This window comes from Alternaria arbusti, assembly GCF_024043155.1.
Source record: "Alternaria arbusti strain BMP 1465 chromosome Unknown scaffold_5, whole genome shotgun sequence".
NCBI classification, from domain to species: Eukaryota; Fungi; Ascomycota; class Dothideomycetes; order Pleosporales; family Pleosporaceae; genus Alternaria; species Alternaria arbusti.
This window is the reverse complement of record NW_026249945.1, coordinates 1,165,176-1,187,835: the sequence shown is the minus strand read 5'-3', so window position 1 is coordinate 1,187,835 and position 22,660 is coordinate 1,165,176. Positions and strand designations below refer to the sequence as shown.

Genomic DNA, 22,660 nt, shown 5'->3' with positions numbered 1-22,660 from the left:
GGCGAGGGGCTCGTCTGTTGTCGCGCGCAATAACGAGGGCAGTCGTGCAACGTTGGGCCGTCTTGTCGAGGGGGCAGCGGCGATGGTGCTCGGCTGATGATGGCGTGAACATGCGTTCGCGATGCTGCACAGCCGTTCGATGTTATTGTCCGAACGGATTAGTCGTCCTCTGGCTTTGTCGTAGCCGGCCTTGGGGAGGGGCTGGCGATCACTAAGGGCTGATTACACACAAGCGCTGTTTTGCAGAATAGTGTTTAGGTGCGCGCAGGCTGTCTGGGAGTGCGCTGCCCGTGGTTCGTCTCGTGTTGCCCAAGCTGACCAAAGACATGGGCGAGCAAATAGCACAACGGCCTGCACTCGTCCAGGGATTACCGGGAGCATGCAGCGAAGCGGTCAGTAGAGGGGGAGTCTGCGGCAGGTCACGACAATGGGAGCAGAGAGGGAGGACTGCTGCCATGCTGTACCCCGCCTCGTCGACAGGCCAACGGCCATCTCGATTGAGTCGCGATTGATTGCCAATGCCGCAGCACTGTGGCCGTGTTGTTGGACAAGCCCGCGAGAGGTTCTGCCGTTGTGTTGGCGGCCAGGATGTGCCGTCACGGTCGGGCGCTCGGGCCAGTGAATGCACCCTCCCTACACCAGCATCATGCATACCCTTTAGCTCCGCGCGCACCTGGCGCACGGCTGTTTTGCGTGTGACTTTCTCTCGACGCGTGCTTGGGTGCTGCGTGGGGACTTTTGCCAGCTGGATAGCGTGCCGACGAGGCCCATCCCATGCGTGCAGCTGCTCATCCGCCCGCCTGGCGTGCTTTCTTTTTTGTCAACGCCTTTCTGCCGATGCCTTGTGCTGCCGGCTGAGACGACGCCCATTGTGTACCCCTCTCGCCCCGTCCACCACCACGACGGCGACGACTGCCACGGCCGCCGCCTGCTGCCCACCGCCCTCATCCATCCCCAGCCCGCGACGCTCATTACATCGCCCAATTGCTCCCCTCGCCCTCTCGCACGCTTGCACTACCATGCAGCTCGTCTAGTCCCCTCATCCCGGTTTCGAGACCCACTCTCGTTGCAGTCAGCAAGCACTACCGCACTGCTCGTCAACGCGTACTTTCCCCAGCTGCACGCCCGACTCTCCCGGACCGTCGCTTTTTTCCCACCATGGTCCTGGCAGCTCTCTGCGCATAGCTCAGCACCCGCCAGCCCTCGGGCACCCGCCCAATCCCCCCCGGCGACGGGCTCCCGCGACGATAGCACCACCCACCGCAGCCATGGCCGACGAGAAGAAACCCCCGACGCTGGCCCCGCCCGCAGTCACTGCCCTCAAGCAGGAGGCTGTCGGCACCAGCGGCCACCGACAGAACATGGAGCGCAGTGTTAGTCAGGACATGCGCAACGAGCGTGCAGACCTCAAGGAGGCCGCCGAGCACAGTCTGAACATCATCATGGACCTGGACCTCGAGGGCAAGATCCGCTATGTCAGCCCCTCGTGGACCGACGTCATTGGCTCCCTGCCCAAGGAAGTCACGGGCAAGCCTGTACTCGAAATCATATGCGGCGGTGCCGACGGCTTCGCCGAGACGATTGAGTCGGTTAGGAAAGACGACTCCCGGAGTCACATTGCCCGTTTCACCGTACGACTGGGCCCTCATTCCATCCTGCGCAAGCAGCGAACAAGGCACGCCGCCGAGGCCCCGGAGTCAATGCCAATGTCGCCTACCCACGTAGAGGAAGAGGAAGAGCAGCTGTTGAATCTCGAGGCTCAAGGAATCATGGTATACGACCGCACGACTGGAGCGGAGAGCCATGTACGTCCCAATCCATCCTGACCTTGGACTATACTAACCGCAACAGACTATGTGGATGGTCCGGCCATCGATCATTCGCGAAGTGACAATTGACCTCCCGGAAGTCCTCGTGGAATCTCTCGGAGTCGGCGCTGAGGTTCTCGCCCATTACCTCACTGGCCTCGCCGAGCAAAGCGCAACCAATCCGGGCGAACACGCACCGCCGCTACCGGTACTCTGCCGAATCTGCGAACGGCAAATCACACCTTGGTGGTTCGAGAAGCACTCTGAACTGTGTCTACAAGAGCACCGCGCGGAAATGGATGTACAGATGGCACAAGAGACTCTTGCTGAGCACCGCAATGCCATCGTCAAGGTCCTCGATACACTGGAGTCTCACAGTCAGCGTTCAAGAGCTGCGGCAGTAGACTCGGTACAGCCAATTCAGCCCGCCGAGTACAAGGGCCTCATCATCCACGCAACATCGACGCCATCGTCTGGCACACCCTCTGGACGCAACTCTCCTGCTTCGCCGCCGTCAAGATCACGCGAACGCTCGGAGCGCTCGTCTGGTTTTGGTCATCACCGCGCGCGATCATTCGCCGTTCGGAGGCCTCTAGCCCGCATCGTTGAGCTAGTCCTAGACTTGTGCGACACCGCACTCGAGATCAACACACCGGCAGTCAAGGACAATGGACGTGGTCAAGCAGCCACGGAGATTCGCACACAATCGCCTCAGTCGGAGAACCGTATCTCGCAAGTTCTCCAATGGCAATCGCCTACCACAGGCTCGGTCGACCACACTGAGGGCCTGAAGCTGTTGTGTGAAGATACCAGCAGGCTTGCCAGGGCAAAGATCGATGCAGTCACTCGCCATAGGAGGGTGCTTGAGTACTCTGAACGACTACGCATTGAATTCGACATCTTGGTTCAAGAATGCATCGAAGCCGCGATCCTGAAAGCTGCTCGTATCGCTGCCGGCGAGGACAGCTCCTCCGAAGACGAGCGACCTGAAGAAGAGGTTCAATCCGACGCCAATGACACCGATACAGCTCCCGGCGAAGAAGGCATATTCCCTGGATCTTTCGATGCACCTTCATCCATGGCACAAGCTCTCCGTAACACTTCTGACGCCTCGTTACCAGCACGAGTCGGACGGCGTGAGTCTTCTGTAGCCGGTTCGAATCGATCTAGCAGTCCTAAAGGGGGTTGTCAAACACCACGGTCGCACGCGGGCGCCATCAGTATAGCGACCCACAGCAAGCGCCAATCCATGCATTTCGAGAGCGATGCTGGTGCTGAGAGTGATACCAGCATGCGTTCATCCGTGCTATCTGGCCCTCGCCGAGCTGATTCACCAGCGACATCCGACGTAGGACTCAGTAGGGTAGCGAGTTCACGTGAACGCAAACGCAAGAGTCTGATCTTGCCGAGTGTCATGTCTAGTCGACAACATTCGCCTGCCCGTTCCATGATACCTCCGCCATCTTCTCCTCTGCGAACAAACAAGCCGCGCCTGCCTAGTGGCATGGAGGCCTTACAATCACCAATCACGTCGCCAATCTTGCCGACTACCGAATTCTCTTCGCCAGCAATGGTGCATGCTCTTAATCATCACCGGAGACAGTCGTCCACGGCGGGTTCAGACGGCCCAAGACCCGTCTCTCCTCGTTTGATTCCCACCACTCAGCCACAGCCACGCGCAGTTCCTCCGTCAATAAAGGATTTCGAGATTATCAAACCCATCAGCAAAGGCGCTTTCGGAAGCGTTTACCTAGCCAAGAAGAAGTCCACTGGAGAATACTACGCTATCAAAGTCTTGAAGAAGGCCGACATGGTAGCCAAGAATCAGGTCACCAACGTGAAGGCTGAGCGAGCTATCATGATGTGGCAAGGCGAGAGTGATTTTGTTGCCAAGCTGTATTGGACATTTTCTAGCAAGGATTATCTCTACCTCGTCATGGAATACTTGAACGGTGGCGATTGCGCCTCGCTCATCAAGGTCCTGGGTGCTTTGCCAGAAGACTGGGCGAAGAAGTACCTCGCTGAGGTGGTACTTGGTGTCGAACACTTGCACAGTCGGAGCATTGTCCACCGCGATCTCAAACCGGACAACCTGCTCATCGATGGAAAAGGTCATCTGAAACTGACTGATTTCGGTTTGTCGCGAATGGGTATGATTGGCCGACAGAAACGTGCACTCAAGTCTGTCGAGCCTGCGCCGGACCTGCTCAAAACTGGCCCATTCCATCGCGCTACGTCTGTAGGCTCTTCACGATCTGCATCCTTTGACTTGAACCACTCGCCTTCACAGACGCCATCTATGACACCTGCTCTCGCTGGAGACATCGGTCAACCGTCGTACTTTAGCCTCAATCGGGACGGTTCCCAACAGAGTCGTGAGCCTTCAAGGCGGACTTCAGGCACGCGGAGCGACAGCCAAGACAGTGATGCGCTACAAGCCATGTTCCGTCGCTTCAGTATAGCTGACGATTCCTTTGGTCAGCCTCGTGGACGGTCACCGATAGAAGAGGAGGCCTACAGCGACGATGGTTCTCCCGACCTCTACCCTGCTACACATTCTCTGAGTCACTCTGCAGTAGCTCAAAATAGTGCGTTGGCGCCTTCGTCGTCAGCAATGCCACCGCCACCCATGGCTCTGTTCGACCCAGAAGATAGCGACCGCAAATTCGTCGGGACACCGGACTATCTTGCACCTGAAACTATCGCTGGTAATGGGCAGGATGAAGTCAGCGATTGGTGGTCTTTAGGCTGCATCCTCTTCGAATCTTTGTACGGATACCCTCCATTCCACGCTGATACGCCCGATGAGGTGTTCCAAAACATTCTCGCGCGTAGAATCGACTGGCCAGAGGATGATGATGAGCTATACGACATATCAGACGATGCAAAGGATCTGATGAATCGGTTGATGTGCTCTGATCCTGCACACCGTCTTGGAGCGAACAAGGACGACAAATACGCTAGTGGTGGAGAGGAAATTCGCAGCCATCCGTGGTTTGCGGATGTCAACTGGGAGACCTTGCGAGATGACGAAGCATCCTTCATTCCTGCACCTGAAAACCCAGAGGACACGGAATATTTCGACACCAGAGGAGCCGCCATGGCAAACTTCAGTCCCGAGTTTGAAGACCAAGCTACTACACCAGCAGGAACCCCAAGTACCGATTATCCTGACCGACCACACGATGCTTTATCTAGAGTACGCTCTCAGGTGACTGTCTCGACTATGAAGCGAGGACTGATCCCTCTCCATATCCCAGCTCATGTGCGGGAAGGCCGGTCTAGGAGACTCAGTGAACCAATGGCAACTGACGACTTTGGTAATTTCAGTTACAAGAACTTGCCTGTTCTGGAGAAGGCAAACAAGGACGTCATCCAGAAGTTGCGTGCAGAAGCTATGCTTCCACAAAACAAGCCCGCACCGCCTCTGCAGTCGCCCAGTGTCACGTCGCCATCGCCATCGCTGGAGAACAGCCCGATGCTACCCGGCCCGCTCAAACGTACGCTATCCTCCAACAGAGCCACCGGACGGCCCTCTTCTCCCTCGATGAGCGGGCCACATTCCTCGCCAAGTCGTGGTTCACAGCCTTCATCTCCTCTGCTCGTACAGTTCAGCACGGGACAGCACGACCGACGCAAGACGTCTAGTAGCTCGTCTACGTTGTCGCATTCGACTAGCAACCCATCCTCGCTACAACCTGGAAGCTTCTTCGACCCTTCCCGTGTGTCAGGCTTGCGGCCATCGCCAGAAGCTGTCTCACCAAACAGGCTTTCAAAGACACCGTCGGCACCTCCCGTGGCTTCTCAAGAGAAGCCCGTCACTGGACAACGCCAGTCATCGGCACAGACCAATGCTTCTTCACCACGTGCTCGGTCCCAAACGCTTGGGTCTCAAGAGGACGATATTGTGCGCGATCTCTTACCTGGGCACTACAAGCGCCGAAGTCAAGTGCTTGATGTGTCTCCATCGTCGTCGGACACGGAAGACTCTCGTGCGAAAGCGCTGCTTCGTGTCCAGCGACGACGTCAGAGTTCTCGAAGACTCTCGCAGATCAGCTTTGGTGACGGTCCTTTCTTCCGACCATTAGACGTATTGATATGCGAGGACCACCCAGTGTCACGGCTTGTCATGGAGAAGCTGCTTGAGAAGTTGCGCTGCCGCACTTTGACCGTTACCAATGGCTCAGAAGCTATACGATATGCGATGGGCGAGGTCAAATTTGATGTCATCATGATGGAGTTCCGCCTTCCTCAGGTCAATGGTGCAGATGTCGCTCGCATGATCCGAGACACCAAGAACGCCAATACGCATACTCCGATTGTCGCTGTTACTGGATACCTGAAGGAGCTGCAGGCGCCTCACTATTTCGATGCACTTATCGAAAAGCCTCCTACTGTGGCGAAGCTTACGGACACGTTGAGCAGACTGTGCCAATGGAAAGCACCCCCGCCAGGCTGGACGCCGAACCAGTTGTATCCATCGATGATGCCCTCTGGGCTTCGACAAGAGTCTTCGCGTCAGGAGGACAGCCCCACGACCTCGAATTCTTCAGGATACCCACCCGTCCCTTCTGCCAGTTACCGAGGTTCGAGCCGCGAAGACTCTATTAGTTCTAGCTTCTTCGGTGACAACGACAGTCGTGCAGGCGAGGATATGCCAGTTAGAATCCACAACGCCGACGATTGGCGGGAGCGCGACATCGCACGAGCTATGAGTGGCTTAGGGATTTGCGATGATGCAGCTAATACCGATGCGAAAGCAGCTGTTCCCAATCGTGTTGGTGCACCTGACCTGCCCCACGGGGACTCCGCGCCAGCCGTTCTCGAGGAGGCAACGATCCGCCGCCAGAGATCGACAGAGCAAGTCGGTGCCAAACGTCGCATTCTGGAGACCCGCAAACACGAGTCGGCAGAGTCTGGGGACGACGAAGATGACGAGCTGGGTCATGCTCCAGTGCGCACTCGGAGTCCAAGGTCAAGACCAAAGTCCACGTCGAAACTTGGAATTGAGATGATGCGAACGAACAGCAGAGGCAGCGTCATCTCTGTCGAAGACCCTGGGCAGCCAGATTCAACCCTACCTTCTTCTCCGCCTCCAATGATCACAGAGGAGCGTGCGGCAGAGGAATATGAGGGTAGCCTTGACGTACCTGCAGTCGCGCCTACGTCGCTCACACCGCCAGTCCTCTTTCCCGAAGAACCCGGCGATGATGTGACTGACTTTGTCATCGAAACTCCCAAGGCGCAGAAGGACGCGATTAGTCCGGATCCGGATCCCACGCCCAAAGCAAAGCCTGCCACGACACCCGACCCAGACCCAACCCTCCGAGCGAACAGTGCAGTGGACCCCTAGGCAGCATCGTGGCAGTCGTCCCGCACATATTCATTAAATTGCGCATTTGATATTAAATTTTAAGCACGTCTTTCGCAGCATGGCGTTGGCGGTGTTCCTACCGGGAGGTGCGCCAATGACAGCGAGTTTAGGAAGCACTCGACATAGTTCCTTTGTCTCTTCGCGCTGTCCAACTTTCGTTGCTTCGCGACTGCGTGTCGTTTTGAGAGCCCTTTTTTCCAAGCAATGTCCATATAGTCAACATCTTCTTCTCTTTACCACAGCTTGGACGTTTTTTGAGTTCGTATCATGTGCCTTGGGAGGAGGCACTTTTGTCATTCCTTTACTGAAGTTGTTACCCAGTCCACACACGAAGTGCTCGTTGGATTCAGACTGTCGCTCGCTTCTTCTTTGGCTGCTGCCTGTATCAGGTGTACTATTATCGTATTGAAGTTTGCGAAATTTTTGTACTTCCGGGTTCGAGAATCACCGATATAACAGCCGTAAATAGCTGAATGGAGATCACCTTGTACAAACAGCAGCTCCTGATGTTGTCTCCGTTACTGGAAACACTTGTTCCCTCCGGAATTGCAGTGAGAGCCAGAACGCAGTAAGCCGGCCTTCTCTTAAAGCTGAAAACACGTTTCACTGAATAAGGCATCAGATCTACTACGACCCATCAGGGAAGAGCGGCACATATATTCCTTAGGCAGGCGAATCGATTCGAATGCACACACGGCCTTACTTTGGCGTTGACCATCGACTACTACATACTAGAAAGCGAATACAGCACAAGCTAAAGAACTCTTCGAAAGTATTACATCTACTGCCACAAGATCGCGAAACGGTAAACACAGCCAGCGAATAGTGCTTCGCCATTAAAACACAGTCTGCGGATCGATCCTCCACTCATAGCAGTCGTTGTTCAAGAAACCACCCTGCTTACCGTTTGTGCCTCCACATTGACAGCTGTTGACGGGAACCTCTAGATATCTGTGGCAGAGATCGTAGCTATACTTGAACTGGCAGCCTTTCTCCACGCTGAGCGATATGAGGATCTGAACACCGGTTCCTGAACCCTGGGGAAATGGGAAGGTTATCGACTTGAAGTAGTCTTCCTTAAAGACGTCACCAGGGCTCCCCAGTCCACCACAGAAGCTATTGATGGCATTGTCCATGCGCACATGTTCTGTTTTCTGATCCAAACCACCGTAACAATCGACTTTGTTCTGCATTGGATCGCCCTCGCGCGGAGATGCTGTGGGCTCTGGCGGGTCTTCGGTCGTCGTCGTCCTCGTCGAAGACGAAGAGCTAGATGAGGAACTGCTCGGTAATGGACATACAACGTCGCTGTCCTCCCAGTTCTCATCAAAATCGTCGTCGTCCCCATCTGAGATGGTGTTGTTTTGGCCAAAGATCCATGGTTCGGTCAGGCAACTGAAGTCAATGAAGCTACATTCCTTGACCAAGGGTTCCTCCAGCTGCCCGATGATTGGCTGAATCTGCCGTTTGGGCCAGCTACCTGTCGGTGGTGGCTGCGCATTGGGACCGACAGATGGTGGTGGCGTTGGAAACGATATCTTAGGCCCTACCGTGGTAGACTCACCATCTGGGCCGGCATAGATCACCGAAGGCCAATGGGGTGTGGTTGCGGGTTTGGGCCAGAAGGCCTCAAAGCCCTGGCGCTTCTGGTTGACAGCTTGTCCAGTCAGTGTCACGGGCTCAAATATCCACTCCGATATCGTCATGGGCGGTTTCGTGATGGTGCTTGTCCAATCGCCGTCGCTGACAGTGATCAACGGATAGTTCAGTGTGCTTGTTGCACGGGTCCATGGAGGAACCTTGACGTTGCAAGGCGGCGAGCAGGTGAACGCTGGCTGGTCCATGTCCCAAATTTTGGGATCTACCCAGATGTACTCGTCGTACATGGAGCCATTGCTGCTGACGTCCAGCACAGAGATCTGCGACCAAAAAGGGTGGGAATTGACGTTGAGGTTGTCCTTGGCAAGTATGCCCTTACCATCCATGATTGCCATGTATTTGGCGCCGATGGTAACGAGATGCTGAATTCTGACGTTCGAGAAGTTCTTCTCGAGCAAAAGTAAAGCTTTCTGGCACAGCTGCTGGTCGATGCAGGTCTGCGCGTACGTGGAGAACCAAGAGTATAGGCCCGCGCTTGCGATGAACACATTCTGCGACTCTCGCATTATGATCGCCCATGACTCGTCGCACCCACTGAACTCATCGCCGGCCGCACATTCGTATGTAGGGTCGCCCGGGAAAACACCAAGCGCGGATTTGAATGGAGCGGGTGGAGGTGGCGTGGGTTGGTAGTATGGTGACTCAGTCTGGAGCAAGCCCGCGAAAATGTTTTGGGCTCTGTGGAAGTTAAACTGATAAAACACTGCATGCTCAGACGCAACACCGTAGAGCCTAGTTTGCGTTAGTCGGACTGCGAGGATCGCGACAGCGGAGAGCGAGCTGGACCTACCATGTCGGCTCGGTACTTTCAGCCAAGAAGCCACGCGCAACATACACCGAGTTTTGTTCCATGTTGTTGGCACCGCTTTCGAGATCAGGGTCGCTGCAGGTGGGTTAGTCAAAGGCGCAGACCGAGGAAGAAGAGATGGTACTCACTCGATCATGTGATCTGCAACCCAGAACCACGCGTTTTCGAGATATGCCGAGCCAGACGACGTAAGATGGAACATCAAGCTTGCGGCGCTGCATCCTTGGTCAACACCACTGGTGACTGGTGGGCATTCCTTCGGCGTCAACTTGGTCCCAGTAGCGCCTCCAACACGGGCGTGGCAATCCCACAACGCAGCCGATCCGGGGCTGGACGCTTTAAGATTCCACTCAACCAGGACAGCTCCCGCCGTCGCCCCGAGTGTAGTGAAGAACAGATCCTGCATCTCGACATCTCCTGTTTGGCCTTTGATACCGACCTTGAGCATCACCTTGGGATGGAGCGCATCTTCGAAGTATGACCCGGAAGCAACCAACTGCGACCAGGTTTCGCCAACCATTTTGGTGCCACTAGGAACCGTCACCGTCGACGTGAGTATGTAAGAGCCAGCGTCAATGAAGAGTATCCTACCCAGACTCGAATGCAGTGCAGCTTGGAACGCCGCGGTGTCGTCAGTGATTCCATCACCCTTGGCTCCAAGGTCCTTGATGTGTACGAAGTCGCCAACTGGACGGTCTTCGTACTGGGGTTTGGCACGCTCAAAGTATGCTCCATCTCTATCGACAAGAGTTGAATGGCGGCGGAAACTTCCGACCTTTTCCCCTGTCGTGAATTTGCGGTCTTTCTTATCAGCCGAGCCCTTATAAACCGGGCCCATCGCCCATTCGTCAATCTTGGATGAGGAACCGGCCAATATCGTCTTTCCTCCTGTATCAGCGACGGTGGTACCCACGCCTGAAAGCCTGATGTTTTCGAGGATGAGCCCAGTACTGCCTGACCCAACTGTCAAAGTGGAAGGTGAGATCTGAACGACTGTCTTGACATTGTTGAAAGACGAATCGAGGAAGGACGCTGAGCCTATGTTGCCCGCCGCTGCACCAGAAGTACTGTCGGGTACAAGCTTGAATCCAGTGCCGACGTTGTTCATGGTAACGGACTTCCAGACCCAACCCCAATCCCAAATGAGATGGACGCCGATCGTACAGCCCTCGAACTTCAAGCGTTGGGCTGTGAATTGCTGACTACCGCCATAAAGGCCGATAGCTCCACCTTGGAAGGTTATGTCTGATATCTGCCCACCGCTGCCATTCTCAGCATACATGCCATTCTGTGTCGGACCGGCGATGAGGAGTACATTCTGCGTGCTCGTAGCTTGAGCAACCTGGTAATGCAAACATGAGGCCTTCTGCGAAGCACGGGTCTGTCTAACGTCGATGATCACATTGCGAACCTGCCGGTAGAAGTTTGCCGTGTTGATGTAGTACTCCTCATCTAGACCATCAGCGCCAGTCCCTCCGCCAGTGTACTCGTCTGTCGACAACACCCCCATACCGATAAACGACTTAGATGCCAGAATGGTTGGCCTGTCATTTGCATCTCCAATGACTTGCGTCCCGAATGGCATGGGAATGGTGGTCGAGATCAGGTACGTGCCTGGCGGTATATACACAATGGCATTCTTGAGGGTAGAGCCGTTGCAGCCCTTCCCGCAACGTTTGCCGTCTAGCATGGCGGCTTTGAACGCTTTGGTGTCGTCGGTGACACCGTTACCAACTGCACCATAATCGAGCACATTCCGGAAAACTGCGTATGTCGCGTTGTCGCCCCATGGTACCGTACCCTTCCTGTCGATACTGCCCATCCAGTAGGTGCCCTTGGCAGCCACAGCGCGCTTCGTTAAATTTCCGGGTATGCCAGCTGCATCAGCTTCAGCGACTAGAGCTGCAGCATCCGCGATGCTGTCGGTAATGTTTAGGAGGGGTGGCACTGGTGTGCCGTCTTCTCTTGCACGTAGACGACGCTTGACCTTCGATTGCCCGATGGAAGTGCCAGGCTTCAGCCCATAGTTGTTTCGCATAGGGCTCAACAATCGAGCTTGGTTGAGCTTGGAAGACTCCGCGATAGCTTTCTCAACGATGATTCGCGCTTTTGCCAGGTCGGACAGTGAGGCGTTGGTCAAGAGAGGAGTGATATCAGATGCGGAGATATTTCTAGTGTCAGACTGTCGTGCGACTAAGGGAAATGACTGAGACACGTGTTCGTTGCGAGGCTCGGTTTGGACATCTATAGCTTCTTCACGAGACTCAAGTCGTTCCATCTCGCTCTCTTCATCGACATCGTAATGCTCGTCGAAGATGTCGTCATCGTCGTCGTCCTCCTCATCCGTCCAGCGAGTCGAGTTCATGTAAGACATTGGTACCGTTGTGCCAGTCAGATCAGCTTCGGGCCATGAGTCGTACCCGCCGGAGTCGTTTGCCGGGACGATGTACTGGCCACCATGACCCGCGTCTATCAGTTCTTGGACACGGTCCGCTGAAAACTCCCATCTCGAGGCTAAGAATGCACTCGATTTGTTCGTGTGGTCTGTTTCGGGGGTTCCTCGTTTCGCCTGATTGACGACCTTCTCGCCAGAGAAGATCGTCCGGGCTGGGTCTTCGTACGTCACTACCCTTGCAGCCACGCCGTTTGCCACATTCTCAGCTGTGAAGGTGAACAGCGCTACGCTATTCTTATTTTGATACGTGGGATGCAATAGGTTATTGGAAGCTCTCTTCTGCTGTATGATGATGGACTTGAGCTGGCGCTGAAGCTTGTTATGCGCGTCGGCCTGCCAATTCTGTTCGGCTTTGCATCGAGGTGCACAGCTCAGGGCAGCACAGCGTGTCTGCGATGCCACGTTGGGATCGTTTCGATCGCCTCCACCCTCGACCCATGTAGCTGGAGGGAATTCATCGCACGAGTACCGCATCTTGGAAAGTGATATGCCCGCGCCCAGACGATAGTTCCTAATCTGGTTGATGGAAGTGCCAGGCTCCAGATCTTTGTACGGCCACACGCCGTCATTTCGCATCACGTCATGCTGGTCCTGTTCGGGGCAAGCATGGTTGTTCTTCCAAGATCCTGGGCAAGACTGCGCTCGGCGCTGATATGATCGAAATCGGCTTCTTTTTCCGGTGTTAAAATCATAGCCGAACACGTCATGCGGTAGGTAACTTGGACGAATAGCCCTCACGCGGGGAGATCGCCCATACCAGTTGTACGCATTCTGGCAGATGTCTCTCATGTAGTAGCAGTTGTATACGAGCAACACTTGCTTTGGCGAAATGTCGATCACTCGTTCTTCTACTGCGCCGACCTGAGGCTGGCTGTATCATGTTCCGTTAGTCACTCAGCTCAGCATCGTTGTCTGTCTTTCCGAACTTACTAGAAATATCCATCCACCCAGCTGTTAGTGAGCGGATCAATCACCGGTCGGACACTGTAGTCCTGACTCAATTGAGCCAAGGCCAAATGGACAAGCAGAACACCTTGGAAGGCCCAAAGAAACGTAATCAGCCTCAGCAATGCCATTGTCGTGAGAAACAGGAGAGGCTATGGATGTGGAGTGTCAAAAAGCAGTGTTGTTCATTCAGTGGTATAATCCGACCAAAGTCATGTGTGTATAGTGACTTGCGCTATGCCAGTCATCCTTTGGGGGCCAGGATGGCACCGAATGGAGACTTGTAAATGTGCATCAGGTTGTAAGACCCTGCATTCCATCGGGGATTGACCATATCTCAACCGATCATGACGAATTCTGTCACGCACGTTGTAGAAGCTGACAGGCAGTCGCCCAGTAGATTGGCAATCTATGCATCGCATGACTTCCTAGATTTGATCGTCCGTTGCGCTTAGCGATCAGCCGTGAGTATATTGTCTGACCATGATCTTGCCTTGGCATTATTGGGTACCTTTCTGGACACGGCTGTCTTCCAATTAAATTCACAGGCGCAATGAACATTTGTTACACATCGCCTGGATAAATGATGACTTACTTGCCTCCGGGTCGATCAGAGGTCAAAACATGGGGCCGCTGACCCGGATAGCATGTTGCGGATGCAGCGTGGAAGATTGAGGACGGTGCCTTATGTCATTTTGTAAGCGTGCATCCTGTATCGATGAACAGGCAATGTCACGTTTATGTGGGACAAAGGGATTTCCAAAATAAGCTCAATATAAAATGTGGCAGAGAATCAGGGATGTACCGATTAATCATTCACATCTATCTGAACGATAACCCTCAGCTTACCACGACTTGTGTGCCATAAAGGTCATTTTGGAGACGTGAATGTTGATCACGCCTTGTTTCAAGACAATGATGGAGGCGAGTGGACTGCGGTTGTTGACGATGAGGATTCACATTGCCCAAATTGTGGTTGGCTGCGACTTTCATGTCAGTTCTAGCTTATGAGAATAGACTGAAGTCAAGATCATGAATGAGAAAGAATAGACTTACCAGCCTGCACCGCAATCCACTGGTAAGACTCCACATTGCCCATTCTTGTTGCAACAGCCCCCATAGACCACATTGCAAGTGTACTTGTCTGGGCCTCCACAGCTGCCATCTGGTGTGGTACCGGTCTGCCACGGTACGGAAAAACTCGTGGTGGGTGTTGGATGGGTGCAGTTCCCTGACTGGCATGAGGTGAAACTACAGTACAAAGCACCATCTCCACACTGGCCGTCAAGGTTGCAGCAATTCCCCCACTTCCCTGCGCAGAGACGATTCCCGTGTTCGAAACCGCAAGTCCCATCGGTGCTGTAGATTTTGTCGCCCAGGCAGCCGCCCTCGTAACATGTGCCATCAGCGCAATCTTCCCTAGATGATTATTAGACCGTGTGTTTTGGATCTCTTTCGAATGCTTCGGGGACTCTTACTTCGATGCACCGCAAATAGATGTATTGGCATTGCAGCACGGGAACTCGGTACCAAGGCATGTTGCATTGTTGTGCTTTGGGCCACAAAGGCCGTCTAGGGCTCTCACGGGCTCGATATCTAGAAATTTCCATGTCAATGACCGCTGCTTGGAGCACGTCCAGTTGAGACTAGCATCCAGGACTTACAGCCGTCGTAACAATACCTGGATCTGGGTTGGATGTTGGAACAATCTGTCTCGAGCGTCGGGTTCAACGAGAAGAAATAATCAGTCGTGATTTCATACTTGTTGCAGATCTCTGTACAGGTGTAATAGTTGACTGTATCGTGAGTTCTGGCCCAAGCTCGACAGTTGAGCTCGCCAGGCTTTACTTCCAGAATTTTAATCCTGCTATCGGCTTTGCTCGCAATACTGTCGCTTGACTCTGAAGCAATAGGGGCGCCTGTCATCTCTGCGAAGCGCGCGACATTTTCATCGTTGGACCATGTGACTGGACGGCAATCATCGGCGAGGGAAAACAACGGCAAGAGAGACAATGTGATCGATGGTACGAACATGCTTCGCTTGAAAAACATCATCATCGATAGAAGAGTGATGCGACTTTTGAAGTGATTTCAGTGAAAAGGTACTGAGTCAACAGTGCACTCAGCTATGTGCAGTGCCGGGAGTATACGAGGAGGTGCGATCCTGCGCAATCTCGCCTCCCTTGGAACTCGTCGCTCGATTGCCAGTAGAACGCGTGATATTGATCTGGGTTAGCCTACCCGCCTCAGTCCTGATCAGTCTCCAGCCTTCAACGCAGGTGGTCATCCTCGATAAAGCCTGTATTGCACCTTGTGGCACGCAGAACATTGCCGCCCCTGCGTTGCGCAATATATGCATGTTTGCGGTAAATTCCACCCTGCGGTTATCAAAGAACTATACTGTGTTTGTGCTCTCACCAGCAGAATTGCAATCTAGGATTTGTATAGTACTGACTATTTGAGACGTCTTTGCGCGGCCGGATAGTGGTGATGTTGGTTGGTGGCACGGTCAAGCTTGTAGCCGGTAAGCAATATGCGGCCTGGCCGTAAGCACAATATACTACCGGCCATCAATGCGCATATGCGGCCGATTTTGCACATGCGCAGTGTGCATACAATCAAGCGTACCTTGAAGCCCTTTAGACGCTTATTGTTCCTGCGTTCCAAGCTTCGTTCGGGAAGTTGAAAAGCTCGAGACCTGTGACAACTCCATAACGAAGTCGTTCCATGTCCCCTTGTTGATCTTTGCTTTGGCACCTTGTTTACGAAGACGCTGTTTATGAACATCAACGCAGCTATGCAGATTTTCTGTCTTCTTGTTCTCTATGCTCTTCCAGGTTCAGGGTCCGGCCTCAAATCCAGCAGATCTCGAGATACCCCTCTAAAGCTCAGAGCGGAAACCAAAGCACCAATGGAAAAGCGAGCTTGCGGCGAGACTAATGGCCGTGTCTGCTACGGCGTTGGCGGTGGTGAAGCGCAAAACATAGACGAGGCCGACATTGCATATGCCGCATCGTACTTGCGATATCTGGCCGACAACAACAACAATCCATTGTGGACGATGCCACCCGAATTCGACTGTTCGGAGTGGGGATTACCTATCGCCGATGCCGGTACCGTGCTTGTCCTCACCAAGCACATCAAACCACGCACCAATTCCTCGGTCACCTATTACGATCTGGCTCGCACTATCGATGGTGGTGCGGAAGCAACCTCTGCTCAACTGGCTGAGTCTTTGCTGGGTGCGTGTGGATCTGGAGGTGGTATGATGGGTGTCACAATTGACGACAAGAACCCTGCATACAACACACCTGCTTATAAGGCCTCAGGTGCAAGGCCACAGGAACTTGTTGTCAAGATTGTGAAGGCTCCAGCGGTTTGATTGGATAGTGGAGAGAGGAGACTAAGGTTTTAAGGGCGGACTGTAGTTCTACATAACTCTATATAACTGGGTTTGCTAGTGTCAGCCTTGCGCCTTGGTTCATAAGATGTGTTCGCGAAACTGATCTAACGAGAGACGTTGCCTCTGACACCATACCTCAGGCGTATATCCACTCACTCGTCGCAACACATCAAGAACTGAACGTCTTTGCTTCTCCCGTGGAAGTAGCCACGGACCAGAACATTCAAGATGGGTTTGTCAATGCTGGCAGAAATGACCAGTCCGTAGGCCGATCCCACGCTGAGCGCCCGTCCAGGATGTTGATCTTTGCAGTCTCCCCCAACATGCTCCGTCGCCAATCCTCCACTGTGTAGAAGTGCACTTCATCCGGCAAGCCACTGACCATCAGCTTGGTGCCCGCTGCGAGTGGCTCATTCTTCAACAAATCGCCTTCCGCCCCAAATATATCTTCACGTCGATCCATCAACCAAGGGTGAACCGCCGAAACATAGTCGTGGATGGTAACGTATGCGCCACTTGCCTTAACGAGTAGAGTCTCACCCTTCTTCCGAGGCCGATTAGCACGACAACACCTCAATAGATGCGGTTCCTCCTCCTCATCTGAATCCGAATCATAATCTGAAAGCTCTCCAAAGAGAAACTCTTCGGGGTCTTCTCCATTCTCCTCAGGGTCGTGACAAAAGCGATGGATTTCGAGCCACTGGACTTCCCAGTCTTCGAGACTGTCAATGTGAACGATGACGGAGGAGATTTTGGGTTCAGTAAGGGGCAATTGAGATACCGGATGCCAGGTGGTAGTCGAGGCTGTTTTGTCACCATATGGCTCTGTCGCGATGTTGGGGTCGTACTTGATGTCATGCATGACCTCAATTGCGCTGATCAATGGGCCGTCGAGAACCCACTTGAGACGCTGGGCATCGAAACTAAAGCCAATGGGCCGCTGTGCATCGCGATAGACTTCGTAGGCCGGTGGTTTTGCGTTGTCCGTTGGTCCGGAGATCTCCCTAGACATGTCGGCGTGTTTAGGTTGCAGGTAGCAAGAAAGCGCGGGGACGCCGAGACGACCTGCCTTTGTAGCTGATGCTGACTACAGTAGCCCGCGATTAGGCTGCAGGTTGCGGCCCAGGACTAACTCAGGCTAAACTTACATGCCCGGCAATATTAAACCTTAGAAGAATTGCACGCCTCTAAAGGTTCGGTTGCGCGCACTATAGAGAGGCTAATAGAGGTAGATTAGGCTTCCAAAATTTTACATTCTAAGATTTACTATTACTTTTTATTACTCTCTATTTTAATAGTATAAAAGAAAGCTATAGGAGAATAATTTATTTTACATTATTTATATTATATAGATAAGTAGTATATTTTATATCTTATATCTAGTTTTATAGACTCTATTAAATAAAAGAATATAAAAAGAATACTAAAAAATAAATAGCCTCTAAGTTATCTTGGAAATACTAGAAAACTTAAAGAGTTAAAAGTTTTAATATACTTAGTATATATTCTTATTAGTACTAAGACTTCTAATAAATATTATATTACTTTTAAAGTTCTACTAAGAGAGAAAATATTTAATATATAGCTATTAAAATAATATAACTTAAGCTAGGAAAAATAACTACTTTTCTTAAGAAATAACTATAATACTAGAATACTAATATAGCTACTATCTATGTAATAGTATTATTATACTAGAAGTAAGCTTAATTTACTCTTTCTCTATTAGTTTAATTATAATTAGTCTAGCTAAGAGTTTTACTAAACGCTAGATACTAATATATAGTAGCTATCTTAATTTTAATTAATAAAGCTATTTATAATCTAGTTTTATATATAAAGTAAAAAGTATAGTTTTGAAAAAAATTACTTTTAGGTAAAAAAAAGCTTTACTAGTATATTATAATTATTTTATTACTACGTTTAAAAAATATGTAATCTATAAAATAACTTTCATATATTACTAGTAAGTTACTTAAAAGCTTAGCTTAAATAAAAATTCATAAAAAGGCTTAGTCTATATATTAGAAGTCTTTGTTTCTATATTAGAAGTCTTTTTAGTAGTAGTTTAGTAGTATATTAGTAAAGTAATATTAATAGTATTAATAGTATTAGTAGTCTTAGAATAAGATATTAAATAGATAAGATAGACTTTAAGAGCTTTAAAAACAGTTTTTATAGTTATTACTAAGATAGCCTAGCTAAAGTCTTTCTTTTTAGTACTAGTTTTAGAATAGTTTATAAAAGCTATTATAAGTAATATAAGATATTTTAAAAATATAATTAAGATAGAGATAGAGATAGATAATATAACTAGTAATAAAATTAGCTTTAAATAGACTTATTAACGCTAGAAGAATTTAAAAAAAAAAAATTTCTAATATCTAATAGCTAAATACTAGTATATAAGCTAGAAGAGTTCTAACTATACTATCTTATAATAATAATATATTTACTTAAACTACTTATTTCTCTTAATATATAAAGATTAGTAATTTAAATTTAAATTATATACTTTATTCACTTTATGTATTATACTTTTGAAAATTTTTACTTTTACTTATTATACTTTATATTCTTAAACAAATACTACTAGTAAAATAGAAAAGCTTTTTTTTTGTATTTTTCTAATTTAATAAGATTTTACATTAAACTTTTAACTCTACTTACTATACTAGCTTATATATTAGCCTATTAAGTTTAAGCACTAGTATATTAGATTCTTTATTAAGAAGCTAAATCTCTAAAACTATAAAAGTAATACTAGAAATATCTATAGAAAGCTTAAAAGGCTTAAAATCTATCTATACTATATTTTAATCTTTTAGAAACTTGAAAAAAGGCTTTTATATCTTTAAGTAGTATTCTTAGACTTATAACTAGTATTAGAAAATTATAAGCTTACTATACTATAGTAAGTTTTCTTTTTCTTCTATATATATTATTATAACTAACTTTTTAAAGTACTTTCGAAGCTTTAAAATAGTATTACTTAGTATTATTAATTACTTATAAGAACTATTTATATATATATTTTATATTCTTTACTATTTATAATCTTATTAATTATTTTAATACTAAAGTTTAGAAGTTACTACTTAAAAGACCTAAGCTAAATTATATTGATAAGTTAGTTTTAGGTACTACTAAGTCATTTACAATAAGTTCTTTAATAGTTATTAAATTTATTACTAGTTTTTATAAAATATTATTTAAGCTTATCTCCTTCTTATTAAACTTTAGATCTTATTTAGATTATTTTCTCTTTACTTTATATAGCGTTAAAGTATTAAATCTATATTTCTTATTTCTACTATCAGGCTCTACACTATAACTATTACTACTATTTTTAATTTTAGTACTCTCTAAAACATTATCTACGCCTCTAGATATATTACTAAAATTACTTATATTAACTATACTTATTAAAAGATACTATTACTAATAGTATTCATTATTACCTTAGATATAGGTTAATTTTAGCTTAGTAAACGTACTTTATAACTTTTATGAAGTATTATACTACTAAGAAAAATAATTATAGAAGAGAGAAGTTATATAGAGTATATAATAAGTATAATAGTCTTTATATTCTAAAGTAGTACCTTAATAGTATTATAAGAGTTAGTAAATAATATAATACTATTAAAACATACAACTTAGTTAATAAGTTTATATATTTCTTCTATAGTTTGTTAGTTCTTACTATAGTTTATTTCTCTTTTGTAGTGTTTTTTATAATTTTATAACTCTATAACCTCTTTATAATATATATATTTATACTTTAATATTCTCTTTATTTCTTTACTTCTATTATTATTTTTAAATTCTATTTACTACTCTATTATTTGTAAAGATTATAATAACTTAGTTATTATTATCTTTTTTCTATTATTAAGCTTTGTTAAGATTGCACTTATTATTATTTCTTAACAAACTAGAATAATTCCTAGTAAATCTAATTGCTTACGTAATTAAGATTGTAGTAGCTAGTTTTAATTTGCTATACTAGGAGATTTTAAAACACCTCTATTTATCTTAGCCCGGCTATTATTAGAGTTATTACGTAAGATAATAACTCTTATCTTTCTTATCTCTCTTTCTGCAATTGCTAAAAGATCTAGTAGTAAACTAATTATTAGTCTATGCAATACAACGCATAGACTAATATAATTAGTACTAGTCTAGATTATAAATCTAGGAGATAAGTAGGATTTAGCAGACTTAGATTATAAATCTAGGAATTAAGCAGATTTAATTATAAATCTTTATCTTTAGGCGGAAATAGGCAGATATTTACGCAATTATTCTAGTAGCTATTTTCTATAAAAGAAATAGTAATTCTCTATAGTTATTCTTTACCTAGCAATAATATTATTACCCTTTACCTATTATCTACTTTATAATTATCTTATTGCAATCTTTATTAGTTATACTATTTATTATAGTATTTAACTACTTTATTCTAACAAAGCTATATTCTATTATTAGAGAATAGTTTCTATTACCTCTCTATTCTTTATATTATTTTTACTAAGAAATAACTAGGTTTTACTAATTTTAGTAGTATAGCTTTTTAGTGTTATTTTTAGAACTTAGTTTAAAATAAGATATTAGTTTTTCTAGTATAGACTTGAAATATTTTCTTATCTACTAGACTAGCTATCTTACTTACTATAGCGAGCTTGAATAAGAGTTTATAGTATATTATCTAGTTAATAAAGTATTTTAGGTTTATAATATATTATTTATTTCTTTACTTTAAAGTAAGAATTTTATTTATAAAGTATATAGCTTATAGCTTTTTTATTACTACTATAGATAAAGCTTCTAGCTATAAACTACTTACTATATATCTATATAGTAGGTTTTATAAGTTAATCTTTAATTAATTTATAATAAAAGTAATATATATTTAAAATAGTATATAAACCTTCTTCTTAAGTAGTAAGATTACTTCTATAACTAAAAACTAGTAATCTTTTAAATATAGCTTTATGCTAGAACATTTCTGCATAAAGTTAAATTTATATAAGCACTATACTCTATTTCTAAATATACCTATAGCGCTTTTTAGTAATAGTAACTAGGTAACATTTTTTATTTTTATTATGCTTTAGCTATTTAAATTAAAATAAATTTAGATATTTACTTAAGTTTATTATTTTTATTAACTACAAAAACCTTTAGAAGCTAGTATACTATAAGTATACTTATAAAACATTTCTTTTTGTATTAATTTTATAGAATACTTTTAGGTTAAAGAGAAAAAAGCTTACGTTAATAAGAGAAGTTTTTTTTTCTAGTTATATATTTAGATTTAACTTTAGCTAGAATTTCTATTTTAAGTTTATATATATTTAGAACAAATCTAAATAGTAGTATTCACTTAATATATTTAGCTATTAATTTATAAGTAGTTAAATATTTAATCTTATTATTTAATTTCTAGTATTATATTTATATTTATCTAGAATCTACTTATAGACTAGCTACTTTAATTAAGAACTATAACGCTTAAAACTAGTAATACATAAGTATTCTCTTAATATATATATAGAAAATAGTTCTAATAATTATACTTTTAGATAAGAAAAGGATAGTATTCTTACTTATATAGTTAGTAATAACTGTAGAGTTAGAATAGCTATTACTTTTAATAAAGCTTATAATAAAGTTTATAAAAAGTTCTTTTTAGACTCTATTAAGTAATAATTATAAGATAAAAAAACTTTAATTAAATTTCTTCTAGAGCTTAATATAGCTATACTATAATTATTTCTAAGAATAGGTATATATATTAGAAGCTAATTTTAGCTAGAAGTAGTTTTATATAAGTGCAAAGTGTATAGTCTCTCTAATTAAATAACTTTCTACTAAAAGCTTATATACTTAAAAATTTAAGCTTAGTATAAAATAAAAAGTCTTTTAGTACTTATCTCTTTGTAAGGCCTAAGGCTTAATAGAGCTTAGTAGAACGTACTAGAGCTTATTAGGCTTAGATCTTGCTATCTATATATATATTATCTTAGACTAAGAATACTATCTTAGTTATTCTTACCTTTTTAGGTTGTATTAGCCTAGCGGTCTAAGACTATGTTCTTACACTCTTTTCCTCTTATTTATAAAGAATTTTATAAGCAGAACTTAAAGGTTTAGATCTAAAGAAAAAAGTTTTACTAGTTACTAATTATAGCGTTATATATAA

At 46.3% G+C, this 22,660-nt stretch overlaps 4 protein-coding genes across 4 annotated transcripts; 2 read left to right on the top strand and 2 right to left on the bottom strand.

Moving 5' to 3' along the window:
• Positions 1–1,268: 1,268 nt before the first annotated feature.
• J4E86_004906 (uncharacterized protein) lies at positions 1,269–7,161 on the top strand (the record flags this gene model as incomplete). Its single annotated transcript, XM_051445443.1, has 2 exons — positions 1,269–1,805; positions 1,852–7,161. The coding sequence occupies 2 exons, from the start codon at positions 1,269–1,271 to the stop codon at positions 7,159–7,161; spliced, it is 5,847 nt and encodes a 1,948-aa protein (XP_051303540.1).
• Positions 7,162–8,018: 857 nt separating this feature from the next.
• On the bottom strand, positions 8,019–12,680 carry J4E86_004905 (uncharacterized protein; the record flags this gene model as incomplete). The annotated part of the gene is made up of 3 exons (XM_051445442.1): positions 8,019–9,519; positions 9,677–9,724; positions 9,778–12,680. The coding sequence occupies 3 exons, from the start codon at positions 12,678–12,680 to the stop codon at positions 8,019–8,021; spliced, it is 4,452 nt and encodes a 1,483-aa protein (XP_051303539.1).
• A 3,280-nt stretch (positions 12,681–15,960) lies between these two features.
• Positions 15,961–16,431, top strand: J4E86_004904 (uncharacterized protein; the record flags this gene model as incomplete). The annotated part of the gene is made up of 1 exon (XM_051445441.1): positions 15,961–16,431. The coding sequence occupies one exon, from the start codon at positions 15,961–15,963 to the stop codon at positions 16,429–16,431; it is 471 nt and encodes a 156-aa protein (XP_051303538.1).
• Positions 16,432–16,675: 244 nt separating this feature from the next.
• On the bottom strand, positions 16,676–17,464 carry J4E86_004903 (uncharacterized protein; the record flags this gene model as incomplete). The annotated part of the gene is made up of 1 exon (XM_051445440.1): positions 16,676–17,464. The coding sequence occupies one exon, from the start codon at positions 17,462–17,464 to the stop codon at positions 16,676–16,678; it is 789 nt and encodes a 262-aa protein (XP_051303537.1).
• Positions 17,465–22,660: the final 5,196 nt, after the last annotated feature.